We start from the raw sequence: 14,166 nt of genomic DNA on the forward strand, positions 1-14,166 counted from the left end.
AAAACCAGCTGTTTCAGGCTTCAGTTTTGCTTACAGCAGCAGAAACCCCAACTGTATTTACTGTAAAAGCGAGAAAGAAAAATGTAAAGGAGCTGGAAGAGTAATATTACAGCACTGTGTGACAGAACAATGCACTCCTTTGTTTTTATCCCTTCTTTCTGACTCATCTTTCACTCCCTCATCCCTCTGGAGGTCACCTTGCTCTCTGCCTTCCTCCCTGATGATGATGATGATGCCTGCTGCTGCATGCCGCTGCTAAGAGGAAAAAGGGGAGGAAAGGAAAGGAAGGAAGACAAAAAGGAGGGAGGGGGGGGCTTGTAGAGGTAGCAGTGGGCCGGGGGGTGAGCAGCAACATCCATGGGTGGCTGTGTGGGGAGCCACCACGACTCTTCGGGCAGCTTAAACGAGAACTCGGAGGGCACCGGAGGTAAATTAGCCACGTCTGTTAGCGCCTACAAAAAGGTGGCTCTTTTTGTGTGCGTGCGTGTGTGGAGGCGCTTCATCTTCTTTCTGCATGTTGTCCTGGCTGGAGGTCTTCCTCCTTCTCTTTTCTGTCCGTGGAAAACAGCCACTCCATGGAGCATTTAGACACGACGCCGTGTGTGCTCGTTACTTTACTAAGTGGAATTATTTGGTGTTTTTAAGTCGCTGTCTGTCTTTGTTCTGAGCTAGCCGGCTAGCTGTTAGCCGGCTAGCTCAGTCAGCATATCTGGGTCACACAGTCGGACACTCAGCGATCTGATTGTGAATTAAAGCTACATCAGCAGCTGCCCTCCACCTCCACACTCCTTTATTTTTTCCTTTCTTTCTCTTACAGTTACTGTTGGAGAAATGAAGCTTTTTTTGTAGTGCTGGGAAGTGTGGGGAATGTGTTAAAACTTAAAATGCTCTCCCAAACATTTAGACTGTGAGAAAGGAAATGTTTTTTTGGCAGTGGGGTCTTTGTTTCTTTGTTTGTGAGTATGAGTCCCACATGTTGTCCATCACCTGTGAAACAAAACATGAGAAAGTACAGTCTACTGGCACACATTGCACTGAACAGTTTGCAAAAGTATTTCTGTGTTAAGCCCTGTTCCCATTATTTTTCATGAAAACACCACGGCTTTCTTTATTAGTTTATTTGAGGGACAATAATACAATAACATGCTTTTGGACGGCGGTATGCATTTTCAGAGGCCCGACGTCCATGATGTCATTTTGGGCGACTGGGCATGGACGTCGGGCCTCTGAAAATGCATACCGCACGGCAACTGCATGTTGTTTGCATTATTATCACTTACTGAGATACACAACACATAGAATCACATTAACAATATTTAATGTCATTTCAAAACGCACGACACCCAGCAAACACGTACATAAAAAGTTGGCTCACTTTAACTTTTGTCGTGTTGTCTGGTACCGTGCTGCTCTCCAAATTCATCAGGGCGTCCTCCTCAAGCTGGCTCCTTTGGCTGCCGTTCATTGTCGGACTATCCATGATAAAATTATTCGGAATATCCATGTTGGGACCAACACACACTTCTTGCCTTTTCGTGTTATCGTGTGCAGACAGTTCTTGGGTTACGCATGCTATGACGTCATCATTTTATGCACAGCAGGCGGGTATTGGGATACCCGTTTGTTACTGCAGGCAGGTATGGACAGGTAGCATAAATGTAAATGTATGCTACCGGCCCAGCAACGCCTCATTAAGTGATAATAATGTACAGCATCATTAAGCTCAACGAGACAGAAATTAGCTGCGCCATATTATGTGTGCCATGGTGGCTGCTGTATCACTGTATTAGGCCTGGTTCACACGGCAGGATAATTAGGCCGATATCAGACCTGATCTTCCCCTTCCGACAATCTTAAGGACGCCCCGACAATCATGATGACGCTAAAGATAATCTTATCAGATATTCCTGCTGTGTGTCGTGTTCAGAGCTCTCTGATCTGCTCAGAAGGACGTCAGGAGCGCTCCGATCGCAAATCAGGGATATTCAACATGTTGGATTTTTTTTGGCCCAATACCGCAGCGTGTGTGGTGTCCTCCGACCACAAACGAGCACGCAGCCTGCTGAATGTGACGTGCAGCCAATCAGAAAGCGAGGTGACGGTCGTACGGAGTGGAAAATAAAATCAAAACAGCTGTTCTGACTTACCAGAAAGTCCGGTGGTCGCGTGAACCAGGCTTTACGTTACTAAGCCATATATATTGATTTATAACACAAAACTGTCAAAAGGAGTAATAAAGATAAGTGTAAAGATGATTTAATATTATCATCAGAGCAGTCCTTTTGAACTGCGCTGATAGCTGCTACTGCTGCTGCTGCATTCAAGTACCGTCGGAAATTACATGATTTTTTTGTTGTTTCAAACTCAGCAGTTGCTTGTGGCAGAACTGTGGTTTTCATTTTATTTTTGGTAAAATAATTGATTGTATCCACACAAAAGATTAATTCTTGCCTGTATAAGGTGCCTGAACCCAGTGAAGCTAACCCCCCACCCACATAAAAAAAATCTAAGCAAACAGGGTGTAATTTCCAATGGTACATGAATGCAGCAGCAGCGATCTGCACGGTGTTCGAAAGGACTGATCAACTTACTGCTCTGATGCGTGTCCTGTGCCTTTCAGTCCAGCTGATATTATAGGTAAATGGCTAGTTTCCATCCACGGTCCCTGGGAACATCAAATAAATTAACAGTGAAACAGCACAATATTCTAAAACTCAACGTCAAACTCATCATGTTGATTCTTGACTACCTCCTGTATTAAAAGGAACTCTCAAGGCACCAATGACAGAAGGAATAAGGCTGCAGATACAAGCAACGCAAATAAGATTCCTCCGTCGGGTATCTGGGCTTACAATCCTGTACATGGTGAGAAGTTCGACTGTCCAGGAGAGACTCAGAGTAGAGCCACTGCTTCTTCACATCCAAATATGCCAGTTGAGGTGGTTCAGGCATCTGGTGAGGATGTCCCCTGGTTGTCTCCCTTGGGAGTTCTTCCAGGCATGTCCAACTGGGAGGAGGCCCCGGGGAGACCCAAAACACACTGGAAGGATTGTATTTCCCAGCTGGCTTTGGAACATCTTGGTATCTCCCGGAAAGAGTTACAGGACTTGATGTCGATAGGGAAGTGTGGGATGAGCTGCTTAGTCTGCCAGATAAGCGGCAGAAAATGAGTGAATACACCATGACTATTATGATGATTTAATTGAGAGCCATCATGATTTAGCAATGCTGTGAGATTGTGTAAGATGAAGCTACAATAAAACAAAAATTCCCCATGATGCCACAAAGTAGCATGCCGACTGTTCCAGAACCTCAAGTTGACATGAATGTCCAAGAATGCACGGGAATACCTTTACAGTGGCGATGAGACTGCAGGAAGAAAGCAAGAGGATTTGTAAAAGTTCTCAGACATTTAAAACATTCATAGTGGCATCTTGTACCATCATGACTTATCCAGAGTGTCTAAGCAAATGTGAAGACATGGTACCCAAGAACTGCCACAAGAGTTGTGCTGTTGCAGTCAAAAATTTTGTGTATGTGGGAACAGGACTTTATGGAGCACAACACCTCAGGCAATAATACTTTGAAGAGTCATTCACTTTCTCAGCAAACTAATACAAGTTGCCACCAGGCATCTCAAAAATAGCAATGATTATTTTCATAATTGATTATTTTCTCTATTAATTAGTTGTTAGGTCCAGAAAAAGTTTATTAGTGTTTACCAGAGCCAGAGGCTGTTCTTTCAGATGTTTTGTCTACATCTCACCGTTACCCAGCTTATTACTGAAGAAGTGTAAAGAAGCTGGTAAAATAAACCAAAAAATATTCACATTTAAGAACCAGAAAATTTGGATAAAAAAGACTCAAAACTATTGTTGATCAAGTCAATCAATAATTGATTAATCATTGCAGCTCCAGTCAAAACCACGTGTCTTACTTTCTAAATCCAACAAGTATACTAGTTAACTCCACCCCAGGGAAACTTGATGTGGCACCACAGTCAGATTGGTAGAGGAAATTCACTACCACTAATTGGACTGGGGTAACTAATCCTAACCTTATTACACCATGGTGTTAATCAGCGTACCACTGCTGGTCAGTCAGTCAGGCAGCCCCTGGAATTGCAGTAAAGTCACCACACAAACATCTGTCAAGGTAACTAGCCCCCCCTCCCCAACAATACCGTCAGGCCCATTTATATGTCAAGTTTGGGAGTATGTGCTGGTACCACGCGTTGGCAGCATCCCAACGGATCACTGAACTGCCTTGACTTCTGGTTGACAATTATCCGGGCAGGCCACCGGTCCATCCCCACATGGAGAAAGTAACCATCCATCTGCGGCAGCCAGGTGAAGCATCAGTGTCCTCATTTACACCTGGCATTAAAATGTGTCTTGTATCGATTTGATACCTGATTACATTTCTGTTTGTAATTAATATGCTTCTCCAGTGACCACATTGAAAACTGAGATCTGCTCGCTCACATCACAGCTCCTCTGGTTTGTGCGTGTCCAAATAAATAAACCAAAACAGCAGTCATCCATCTGTGAAGCTGTTCTGTTGTGTTTTCTTTTCAATTTGGAGGAAGAAGCCATCTTCAACAGCTGGAGCACTGTAGATGAAAGCAGAGGAGAATACTAGTTTATGCAGCTTCTTTAATTTTAGCCGTGGTCAGTACCTTGACTGCTCAGAGGATGACGTGGATGTGTGAGTGCAGTTAAGACTGGTGGGAGAGGATGGGCACCTTCACAAACGTGCTGTCAAACCATTAATTTTATTTGCATAAGGCTGCACTATATGCTGTCCAGAAGAGGTACAGACTTCCTCTTAGCCATACAAGGTGGGCAACCGGTTCGGTGCAACCGTTTGGTACCACCCACATAGTTGCTGTGTCTGGATTTACACTGGTCACACTACACTTAAGACTACCTCCAGAGATCGTGTGGCCAATAGGATTATAGTCCATCCAAAAGGCGTTTTTGGTACATTGACACCTGTACTTGTGGTCAAGCACTATCTGATTGCAATCCAGTCACCCAAAGTACATTTTAATGGCAGGTATACGAGGTCTGTCCAAAAGTATTGTGCCTTTTTATTTATTTTTTTTTTAAACTATATGGATTTGATTCATATGTTTTCACGTCAGACAAGCTTGAACCCTTGTGCGCATGCGTGAGTTTTTCCACGCCTGTCAGTGACGTCATTCTCCTGTGAGCACGCCTTGTGGAAGGAGTGGTCCCGCCCCGTCTTTGGATTTTCATTGTCTGGAAATGCCGGAATGATTTGGGTTTTTTTCCATCAGAATTTTTTCAGAAGCTGTTAGAGACTGGCACCTGGAAACTATTCAAAAAATTATCTGGCTTTCGGTGAAAATTTTACGGGCTTCACAGAGAACAAGGTCTGGTAGTACAGCTTTAAGGACCCCTTTAAGGACACTCAGCGCGCTGTGCACCGAGCTGTGACGACACGGCACAAGCCACCGGACCATTTCTGAGCTGATGTGTCTGTGGATAGGAGACCGTCGTGTGCTCTTTCTCTGGTTATCACAAGAGCTGGACATCAGCCATTTTCCGTCAGATTTCACTTTTAACAAGAGATTTTGTCATGGAAAGCCGCGCGGAGTCTTCGCGCGTCACGACCGATTCGCTTTGGAAGCAAGACAAAGGAACACCTCCATTTCTGCGTGTCAGAGGACAAGTTTGGACAAGTCCAGCTCTCCACAATTTCACTGATATTTACTGGACTGGTAAGCATTGAAAGCCGAGATAGGCATGTCCAAACTTGTCCTCTGCCACGCCGAAACGGAGGTGTTCCTTTGTCTCGCTTCCAAAGCGAATCGGTCGTGATGCGCGAAGCCTCCGCGTGGCTTTCCATGACAAAATCTCTTGTTAAAAGTGAAATCTGACGGAAAATGGCTGATGTCCAGCTCTTGTGATAACCAGAGAAAGAGCACATGACGGTCTCGTATCCACAGAGCCATCAGCTCAGAAATGGTCCGATGGCTTGTGCCGTGTCGTCACAGCTCGGAGCGCGGCGCGCTGAGCGTCCTTAAAGGGGTCCTTAAAGCTGTACTACCAGACCTTGTTCTCTGTGAAGCCCGTAAAATTTTCACTGAAAGCCAGATAAATTTTTCGAATAGTTTCCAGGTGCCAGTCTCTAACAGCTTCTGAAAAAATTCTGATGGAAAAAAACCCCAAATCATTCCGCCATTTCCAGACAATGAAAATCCGACGACGGGGCGGGACCACTCCTTCCACAAGGCGTGCTCACAGGCGAATGACGTCACCGACAGGCGTGGAAAAACTCATGCATGCGCACAAGGGTTCAAGCTTGTCTGACGTGAAAACATATGAATCAAATCCATATAGTTTAAAAAAAAAAATAAAAAGGTACGATACTTTATGGACAGACCTCGTAAATGGGGTACATGGGAAAATATAACCTTTTAAAGAAGGAAAAACAAGAAGAAAAAAAAACTGACTCATCATACATATGAATTCTCAGTCATCTTCTAGTCTTGGGCAGCACAGTGGATTAGTGGTTCTAGTTTGGTTAGTTAAAGCTTGGGATCTGCCTGGAAGAAACTTATTTGACTTGTCGTCCACAAGCAGAGAGTTCTTGCATGGCTTAACAACTAACAACATAATCCTTCAGTTAAATTTTATATAATTCTTCCACAAATCAGAATCATAATTGGGGGAGGGACAACAGTTGGTAGTGATTGATTGAAGTGGCCTTTGTGAAGCATAAAGGAAATATCAGCAGAAAAAGGCCCTTGTCAAAAAAGTTGAACCACACATTTGCTCACTTCATTTCATCATGGGTGAACCATCACAAAGTTTTATTGAATTTAAAACCCCCTGTCCACATGCCTCCGGTTCGGTTGTGGTTGGGTTCCAGATAGAAAAAAATTGCAAAACGGCAAACTCGCGGGATAATCGCAAACCCTGCCTGACACAGTCTGTAAAACGGCAAACTCGCGGGATAATCGCAAATCCTGCCTGACACAGTCTGGACCTTTGTGATTTGCAGGACAATTGGGAACAAAATTTTGAACTGTTAAAAATTTAAATGCTAGAAGTCATCTGGAACCCAACAGGGTCATCTGCAAACTCGCAACAACTTAACTGGGCCATCTGCAACAGCCTGGGAACCCTGCTGCAAGCTGATGGCATTAAGCCTTGGTCTCACTGAATAATAACCCATGAATAATGAGCCACGCATGGGTGTGTCAGCGAATATTTGAAGCATGATCCACGTTATAAGCTATCACGTATCCGCTATGAAGAAGCCTCTATGTGCCTCTAAGTACCTCACATGTGCCAGGTATCAGCCTCTAGCGAGCCACGACCGACCTGTCATTTCAGCCCCATCTAGCCTCGAGTGGCTTGTGTCACCTCATATGATCCATGTCAAGCCAAATATGATCCATGTAGCGCCATGTAATGCAATGTTGGTGCACATTTAGGCATGGGTTTTGTCAAAACCTACAACCCTCCCACACTTGGTCCCTTTTAAAGTGTGGGTTTTCAATTCACAGCATCCCTTCAAGATGTTGTTACATTTTTTAAATGCAGTCCAAAAAAAAGCCTCTCCTGCACAGTCCGGCGGGTGTGCGCATCCCTGCTTCAGGCTGCTGTCCACCTGTGTTCCAGAGTCATTAATGCACCAGACTAGCTAGAACCAAAGCTAGACTGTCCAGGAACCCGTGGTTCCTGGGCAGTCGCCTCAGCGCTTCCTCTCGCTGGCTTTATTTCTTACATGCATTTTGACACGGTAATCCAACTTTTAATTTTGTGTTCATCCATTAATGTCTGCAAAATCGCTCTTTTGCGTGCACGTTCTGTGTTCCTGGACAATCACCTCTGCATTCCTTCTCACTGGCTTTATTTCTTCCTCGGCATTTTGTCACTGTGTTCCAACTTGTAACTTTGTGTTCATCTGTTAATGTCTACAAAATTGCTCTTTTGCGTGTACGTCCGCATCTGCGCTCCTTCTTGCTGGCTTTATTTCTACCGTGGCTTTAAACACACATTTTCACACCATGATCCAACTTTTAACTTTGTGTTTGTCCGTTATTGTCTGTGAAATCACTCTTTTGCAAGCTGGCGTTTTGTGTAAATGCTCTTCTTGAGCACAAGTCATTGAGTCAGTGCGCACAGAGTGCGCCTCATCTGATTCAGTAACAACATGGCAAATCTATCATAAACATACTTTTACAGTAGCTTATAAAGAAGGAATGAATATGCAACTGTTTTACCAAGCTATTACAATAAAAAATAGTTACCTTTTAAGCTGTTCGAAAATACGTTCTCCACTTCATGGAGCAGGAGAGAGAGGGGACCAAAAGGGGCCAGATGAAATGGTCCCGTATGATTCCAAAAGCGATTAGAGGTGTTTTCAACATACAAGCTCTGACAAAAAAATGATTCATCCGCTACAAAATAATTGGTTTATATGCGCACAAGTCCACATGCACAAAGCAGGTGGACTTGTGCGCAAGAGGGCTGAAACTCTCCAAAATAGCCTTTCTGGTCTTCGTAGCTTCTAGGTGCTCAGATAATGGGCTTTTAGCAGCCTCGTCCTCACCACACACATGCCTCTAAAATCCTTCTTTGTTCTCGTAGTAACCCGTGCACAAACTGTCCCACACTGTTAAATTTTGAACGTCTTGAAATTGGCACCATGCTCAGAGATGAGCCTCGTTAACTGAATATTCTGCCTCTAAGAGCCTCTCAAAGCCACTATTGTTCCACAATTGTTGAATACCTCCTCTTGTACCCAAAAAAAAAAAAACATGCTACGTATTATTCACTGTTCATTATTTGGTGGGACCAGGGCTTAACTTGGGAAAACTTAATTTTTCCTAAATGTGAAATTTGAAGACTCGGTACAGTCCAGCTTTAGTCTAGCCTGCGTAGTAGACATTTTAACGCCATAGGCTACACAGTGCTTGTATAAGAGCCAAGCAATACTATAAAACTTTGTGTACATGGTGCTCTCAATATGCTGAAAAGACAGTATAAACAACTGTTTGACAACCTCCAACTAAGATAGCGTGGATCTCGTTGTAATACTAGTTGGCATGAGAACACTCACTTACTCACTCATCTTCAACCGATTAGTCCAATTGGGGGGGGGGGGGGGGGGTGCTGGAGCCTATACCAGCAGTCATAGAGCCCACATGAACACATACTCAAGTAAATAGGTATTGGGACAGTTAAGCCCCTTTCACACTGGCGCATACGTAGAGCTGCGTATTGTGGCGTTGTTTTGTTTAAGTACGGCCAAAATTCATGCATAGTCAGCCTTTTTCCGTGTTCGTTGCATTCGTAGATTTGCTTGCAGCTGCATGTGTTTGTTTTTTAATGTGTGTGCACAGTGTAGCCCTTGCCACTATTTAAAACCAATTCAGCTCTTTTTCATTTCACTCCTGCCAGCTGTGGAGAACACATCATTGCGCTTGGAAAACAGTGAACTGTATCACGAGGGTTTTACAGCTGCATTACTGCCACGTATGCAGCCAAAGCTGCTATTTTCTACCTCTGCAGAAGTGCTCTCTGTTGTCTACTGCACAGCGTGGTGCACGTCAGAAACGGAGTAATTTATTATTATTTTATTTATTTATTTATTTATTTTGTCTTGGTGGATCATTTTCGTTGTGTGCAGATGCTGCACAACTCGGTGTAGACGGTACGCCACAATACACAGCTCTACGTTTGCGCCGGTGTGAAAGGGGCTTTACACAAACTTTGTAACTTTTTCCCTTTGTACCTCACCACAGTGGAGTTGAAGTGAAACAGTCAGGATCTGACTGCAGTGTAGACGTTTAGCCTTAATTCAGCAGGTTCAACAATTATACTGCATTAACCATATAGGAATTATAGCTATTTTTTATACACAGTCCTTTCATTTTCAGAGGCCATAAGTAATTGGACAAACTAAGTATAAGGATTATTGCAGTACTAATAACTTTTTAGCCAGTTTAGACAAGTCAGGGGATGATACATGATACATTTCCAGGGTTCTCATCAGCATTTTAGCAGCGTAACGGTCCATTACGCTGTTATAATAATACGCCTCGTTTTTTGACCTTGATTTTACCTTGCCTCTGATAGCTCTTACACTGTGTTTTTTTTTTACCTGTGCCTGTTTATTGTACCACGTCTCAGCCTTTCGCCTTTTTGCTACCTTTGCCTCGCTGCTGGACCACCCGTGTACCGAACCCCTGCCTGTTATTAAACCATTTGGACTTTATCAGTCTTGTGAGCTTGCATTTGTGTCCATCTGGTTTGCAGCACACCTGATAATTGTTTAACTTTGTGTGGAAAAAACTGCCAAGAACGTTAGGTAGTAAAAATAAATAAATAATTGGAAAAAAAAAACACAGTTTGACCATAAAATTTAAAAAGGAAAGTTGTGTTGAGTTTGACAACTCTTGTTCACACATACTTAGTAGTTCATAATTTCCTACTACATTGAATGTCAATTCTGAGGCTGTTCTGTTATTCATTCATACACTTAAGAATATTCATGTTCTGAGTTTATAAAAAACTTGTTCTGTAAATAGTTCCAGATACTACTTTGATCAAAAACATTGAATCTCAATTCTGAGGCTGTTCTGTAAATATTCATTCATGGTTAAACCGATACAGATAGTGATGTACACGCTCATCCCTAGTGTGAACTGTAGCTTGAAAGCAAATTTGCATAATATGACCCTTTTTAAATGGACCTTTGTAGAAGTAGAAGCAGGTAGGTCAGTGAATAAGGAGTTGGGCTATCAATATGTGGGCATGCTTCCTGTCTGTTTACTTGGAAGAGACACTTCATCTGTATTGGCCCAGTCCACCCAGGTGAAAATGGGTACTGGCCTTGGCTGGGAGGGTAGGAGGGGAAGATGGATAGTCTTGTCATACTATAGAGTCTGTCGATAAATACCATCGGGATTCTGGACAGATTATTGTTGAGAATGCACAATTACCTTCTCATTTTTGAAAGTACACAAATGATATTTAGAAACTGTTGAGTGTTTTACTTCATACTTTGTAGCAGGCTGATGTGCCTCACATTATTGGGTAATGTAATTTTCAGGTTGTCTGAGGAAGCTCCTTGTTGCGCTCCATAACATTAGACCAGGAAAAACATCTCACGCAGAACTCTGATATGATTGTTATTGACATACTTTCACATTGAGTATTTTTTGTACAGTCCATTTCAAATCCAAATCTTATAAAGAAACAATATTGTTGCACAGCCAGCATTATATTTGCAAACTTGAAGAGTCCCCTGGTTTTATGACTAAGGTGACGTGCCATGGAACACACTAACAAGTGAGATCTGTCTTACTCTTGTCCAAATGTCTAAAGTTTAGACAACTGTTGTGAGGTGTTTAATCTGGTTAGTCCTGCTGTCAGGCTAAGATGGCAGGGATTGTTGTGCTTCAACACATGGTGCATCCAGAAAGTATTCACAGCACTGCACTTTTTCCACATTTTTTATGTTACAGCTTTATTCCAAAATGGATGAAATTCAATTTTTGTTCCTTTCAAGACATGATTTGGAAAGGCACACACATGTCTACATATAAGGTTCCACAGTTGACAGTGGATGTCAGCACAAAAACCAAGCATGAAGCCAAAGGAATTGTCTGTAGACCTCTGAGACAGAATTGTCTTCAGGCACAAATCTGGGGAAGGGTACAGAAACATTTCTGCTGCTTCGAAGGTCCCAATGAGCACAGTGGTCTCCATCATCCGTAAATGGAAGAAGTTTGGACTCGTCCTAGCGCTGGTCACCCGTCTAAACTGAGCGATCAGGGGAGAAGGGCCTTAGTCAGAGAGGTAGCCAAGAAACTGATGGTCACTCTGTCAGAATGCCAGCATTCCTCTGTGGAGAAAGGAGAACCTTCCAGAAGGACAACCATCTCTGCAGCAATGGTAGAGTGGGCAGATGGAAGCCACCCTTTAGTAAAAGGCACATGGCAGCTCACCTGGAGTTTGCCCAAAGACACCTGAAGGACTCTCAGACCATGAGAAATAAAATTCTGGTCTGGCACCATCCCTGCAGTGAGGCATGGTGGTGGCTGCATCATGCTGTGGGGATGTTTTTCAGCAGCAGGAACTGGGAGACTAGTCAGGATTGAGGGAAAGATGAATGCTGCAATGTACAGAGACATCCTTTATGAAAACCTGCTCCAAAGTGCTCTTGACCTCCGACTGGGGCGACGGTTCATCTTTCAGCAGGACAATGACCTTAAGCACACATCCAAGATATCAAAGGAGTGGCTTCATGTCCTTGAGTGGTCCAACCAGAGTCCAGACCTGAATCTGATTGAACATCTCTGGAGAGTTCTGAAAATGGCTGTGCACTGACGCTCCACATCCAGCCTGATGGAGCTTGAGAGGTGCTGCAAAGAGGAATGGACAAAACTGCCTAAAGATAGGTGCACCAAGCTTGTGGCATCATATTCAAGAAGACTTGAGGCTGTAATTGCTGCCAAAGGTACATCTACAAAGTATTAGGCAATGGGTGTGAATACTTATGTACATGCGATTTCTTAGTTGTTTAATTTGAATATATTTGCTCGGCCATAGGAGCATTGTGTTCTTTATAATTTGCAGTTGTTTAATTAATTATTAAGCTCCTGTTGTCTTACCTACAATTTGTACATGTTCAATAAAGCCTCTTTATCAATCAATTGACAACAGTATTTATGTTTTAATGCTGTCTGCAGGAACCCTTGTGTGTCTGTGTACATGAGCTTTGACAAGAGCTGAAGTTGTACAGGTCAAGGGAGTAATAGTATACAAATAATGAATGCTTATGAGTTCAATGGTACAAATACTTCATGAGGTGAAAGCTGAAACATGCCATTCAACGAGGTGAAGCCAAGTTGAATGGCATGTTCCAGCTTTCACCGAATTAAATATTTGTTCCATTGAAAGAATGTAAAAACTTTTATTTGTTTTATATAACGGCTAAAATAGATCTTTCTCATTTGACAGTTTATTAATCTATAAACAACAGAAAAGGGACTTACATTTTGGTGTTGTACTGCTGCTAAAGCCAAAATTGTGACGTGTATTCCGGTGATGCTGTGCACTGACTTCGGACTTCCATTAAAAAAAAAAAGAGACTTTGTGTAGTTCCACAGTGCAGCCAAAAATCACATCAGCTTTTCATCTGAACAACTCTTCATGCCTCCAGACGGCTTATAGCGGAGTTGATTTTTTTTGTGTGTGTGTGTGTGTGTGTGTGTGTGTGTGCGTTACAAGAACTAGCACAGTTAGCTTAGCTCAATCAAATTGTTCTTGCATGTGGTGTTATCCTGTGTGGTGCGCTACAAAAAAAAGACTACTCCTCAGTGCAGCAAAAAAAAAAAAAAAAAAAAAAAAATCAGAAATTAGTCCAGCTTTTCATTTGAACTTCCTGCAAACAACCTCTAGATGGATTACAGTGCAGTGGATTTGTTTTGTGTGTGCGCGTGTGCAGAGTACAATGGTACCAAATGTATGGAACCAAATTTGCACTCTAAATGGAACCAAACTGCACTCTAAATACAATGCAACACAAATGGGACGAATTAATCCATGTCATGTGACATACAAAGCATCAATCAAATGACAAAGATCCACTCAGCCGTTACATAAAACTGGATTTATGCTGAGCACAGATGGACGGACGGACAAAAAGCCTTCGCAATACCCGATGACCATATCTGATGGCCTGTGGTAACTAGAAAAAAACATGTTTGAAGTAAGAGATTACTTCTGTGAGGTAAACATAATGGCATCCAGTGATTGCAGTCAAGAACAAAGCACATAAACTACAAAATATATGCAAAACTTTTTATTACCATATAAACACTACTATAATAAAAGGATTAGAAAAAGGTTGGAAGTCATTAGTTATAGATGCTGGTATTTGCATTGCATTATGGGATGAGTAATTCCTTCACACTTAAAAATATTTCTGTACAGTCTTTGCCTTTTTTCCTGTATTTTTTTTATCCAAATCAAATCTTTTTATGGTCATGTTATCTTGGCGCTGATTGGCTTGGGTCATGGGTTAATCACTTTATATAAGGATATTCTGAAACATCAGTGGAGAAAATGAATGGGATTTTTACCTCCAGAACCAAAACACTTTAAATCAGTGTTGAGC

The 14,166-nt window shown here is 42.6% G+C and overlaps 1 protein-coding gene across 2 annotated transcripts in view; it reads left to right on the plus strand.

The window, feature by feature from the left end:
• The first annotated feature begins 303 nt into the window (after positions 1-303).
• ubtd2 (ubiquitin domain containing 2) overlaps positions 304-14,166 on the plus strand; it is a 49,064-nt gene continuing 35,201 nt past the window's right edge. For both annotated transcript variants that reach the window (XR_004562673.1, XM_034178109.1), the window contains exon 1: positions 304-427. Coding sequence is in view for 1 of the 2 variants with exons in the window: in XM_034178109.1 (XP_034034000.1) it covers positions 358-427 (70 nt within the window). In the remaining variant the exon portion in view is untranslated. The remainder of the gene's footprint in view (positions 428-14,166) is intronic.

This window comes from Thalassophryne amazonica, chromosome 9 (assembly GCF_902500255.1).
Source record: "Thalassophryne amazonica chromosome 9, fThaAma1.1, whole genome shotgun sequence".
NCBI lineage: Eukaryota > Metazoa > Chordata > Actinopteri > Batrachoidiformes > Batrachoididae > Thalassophryne > Thalassophryne amazonica.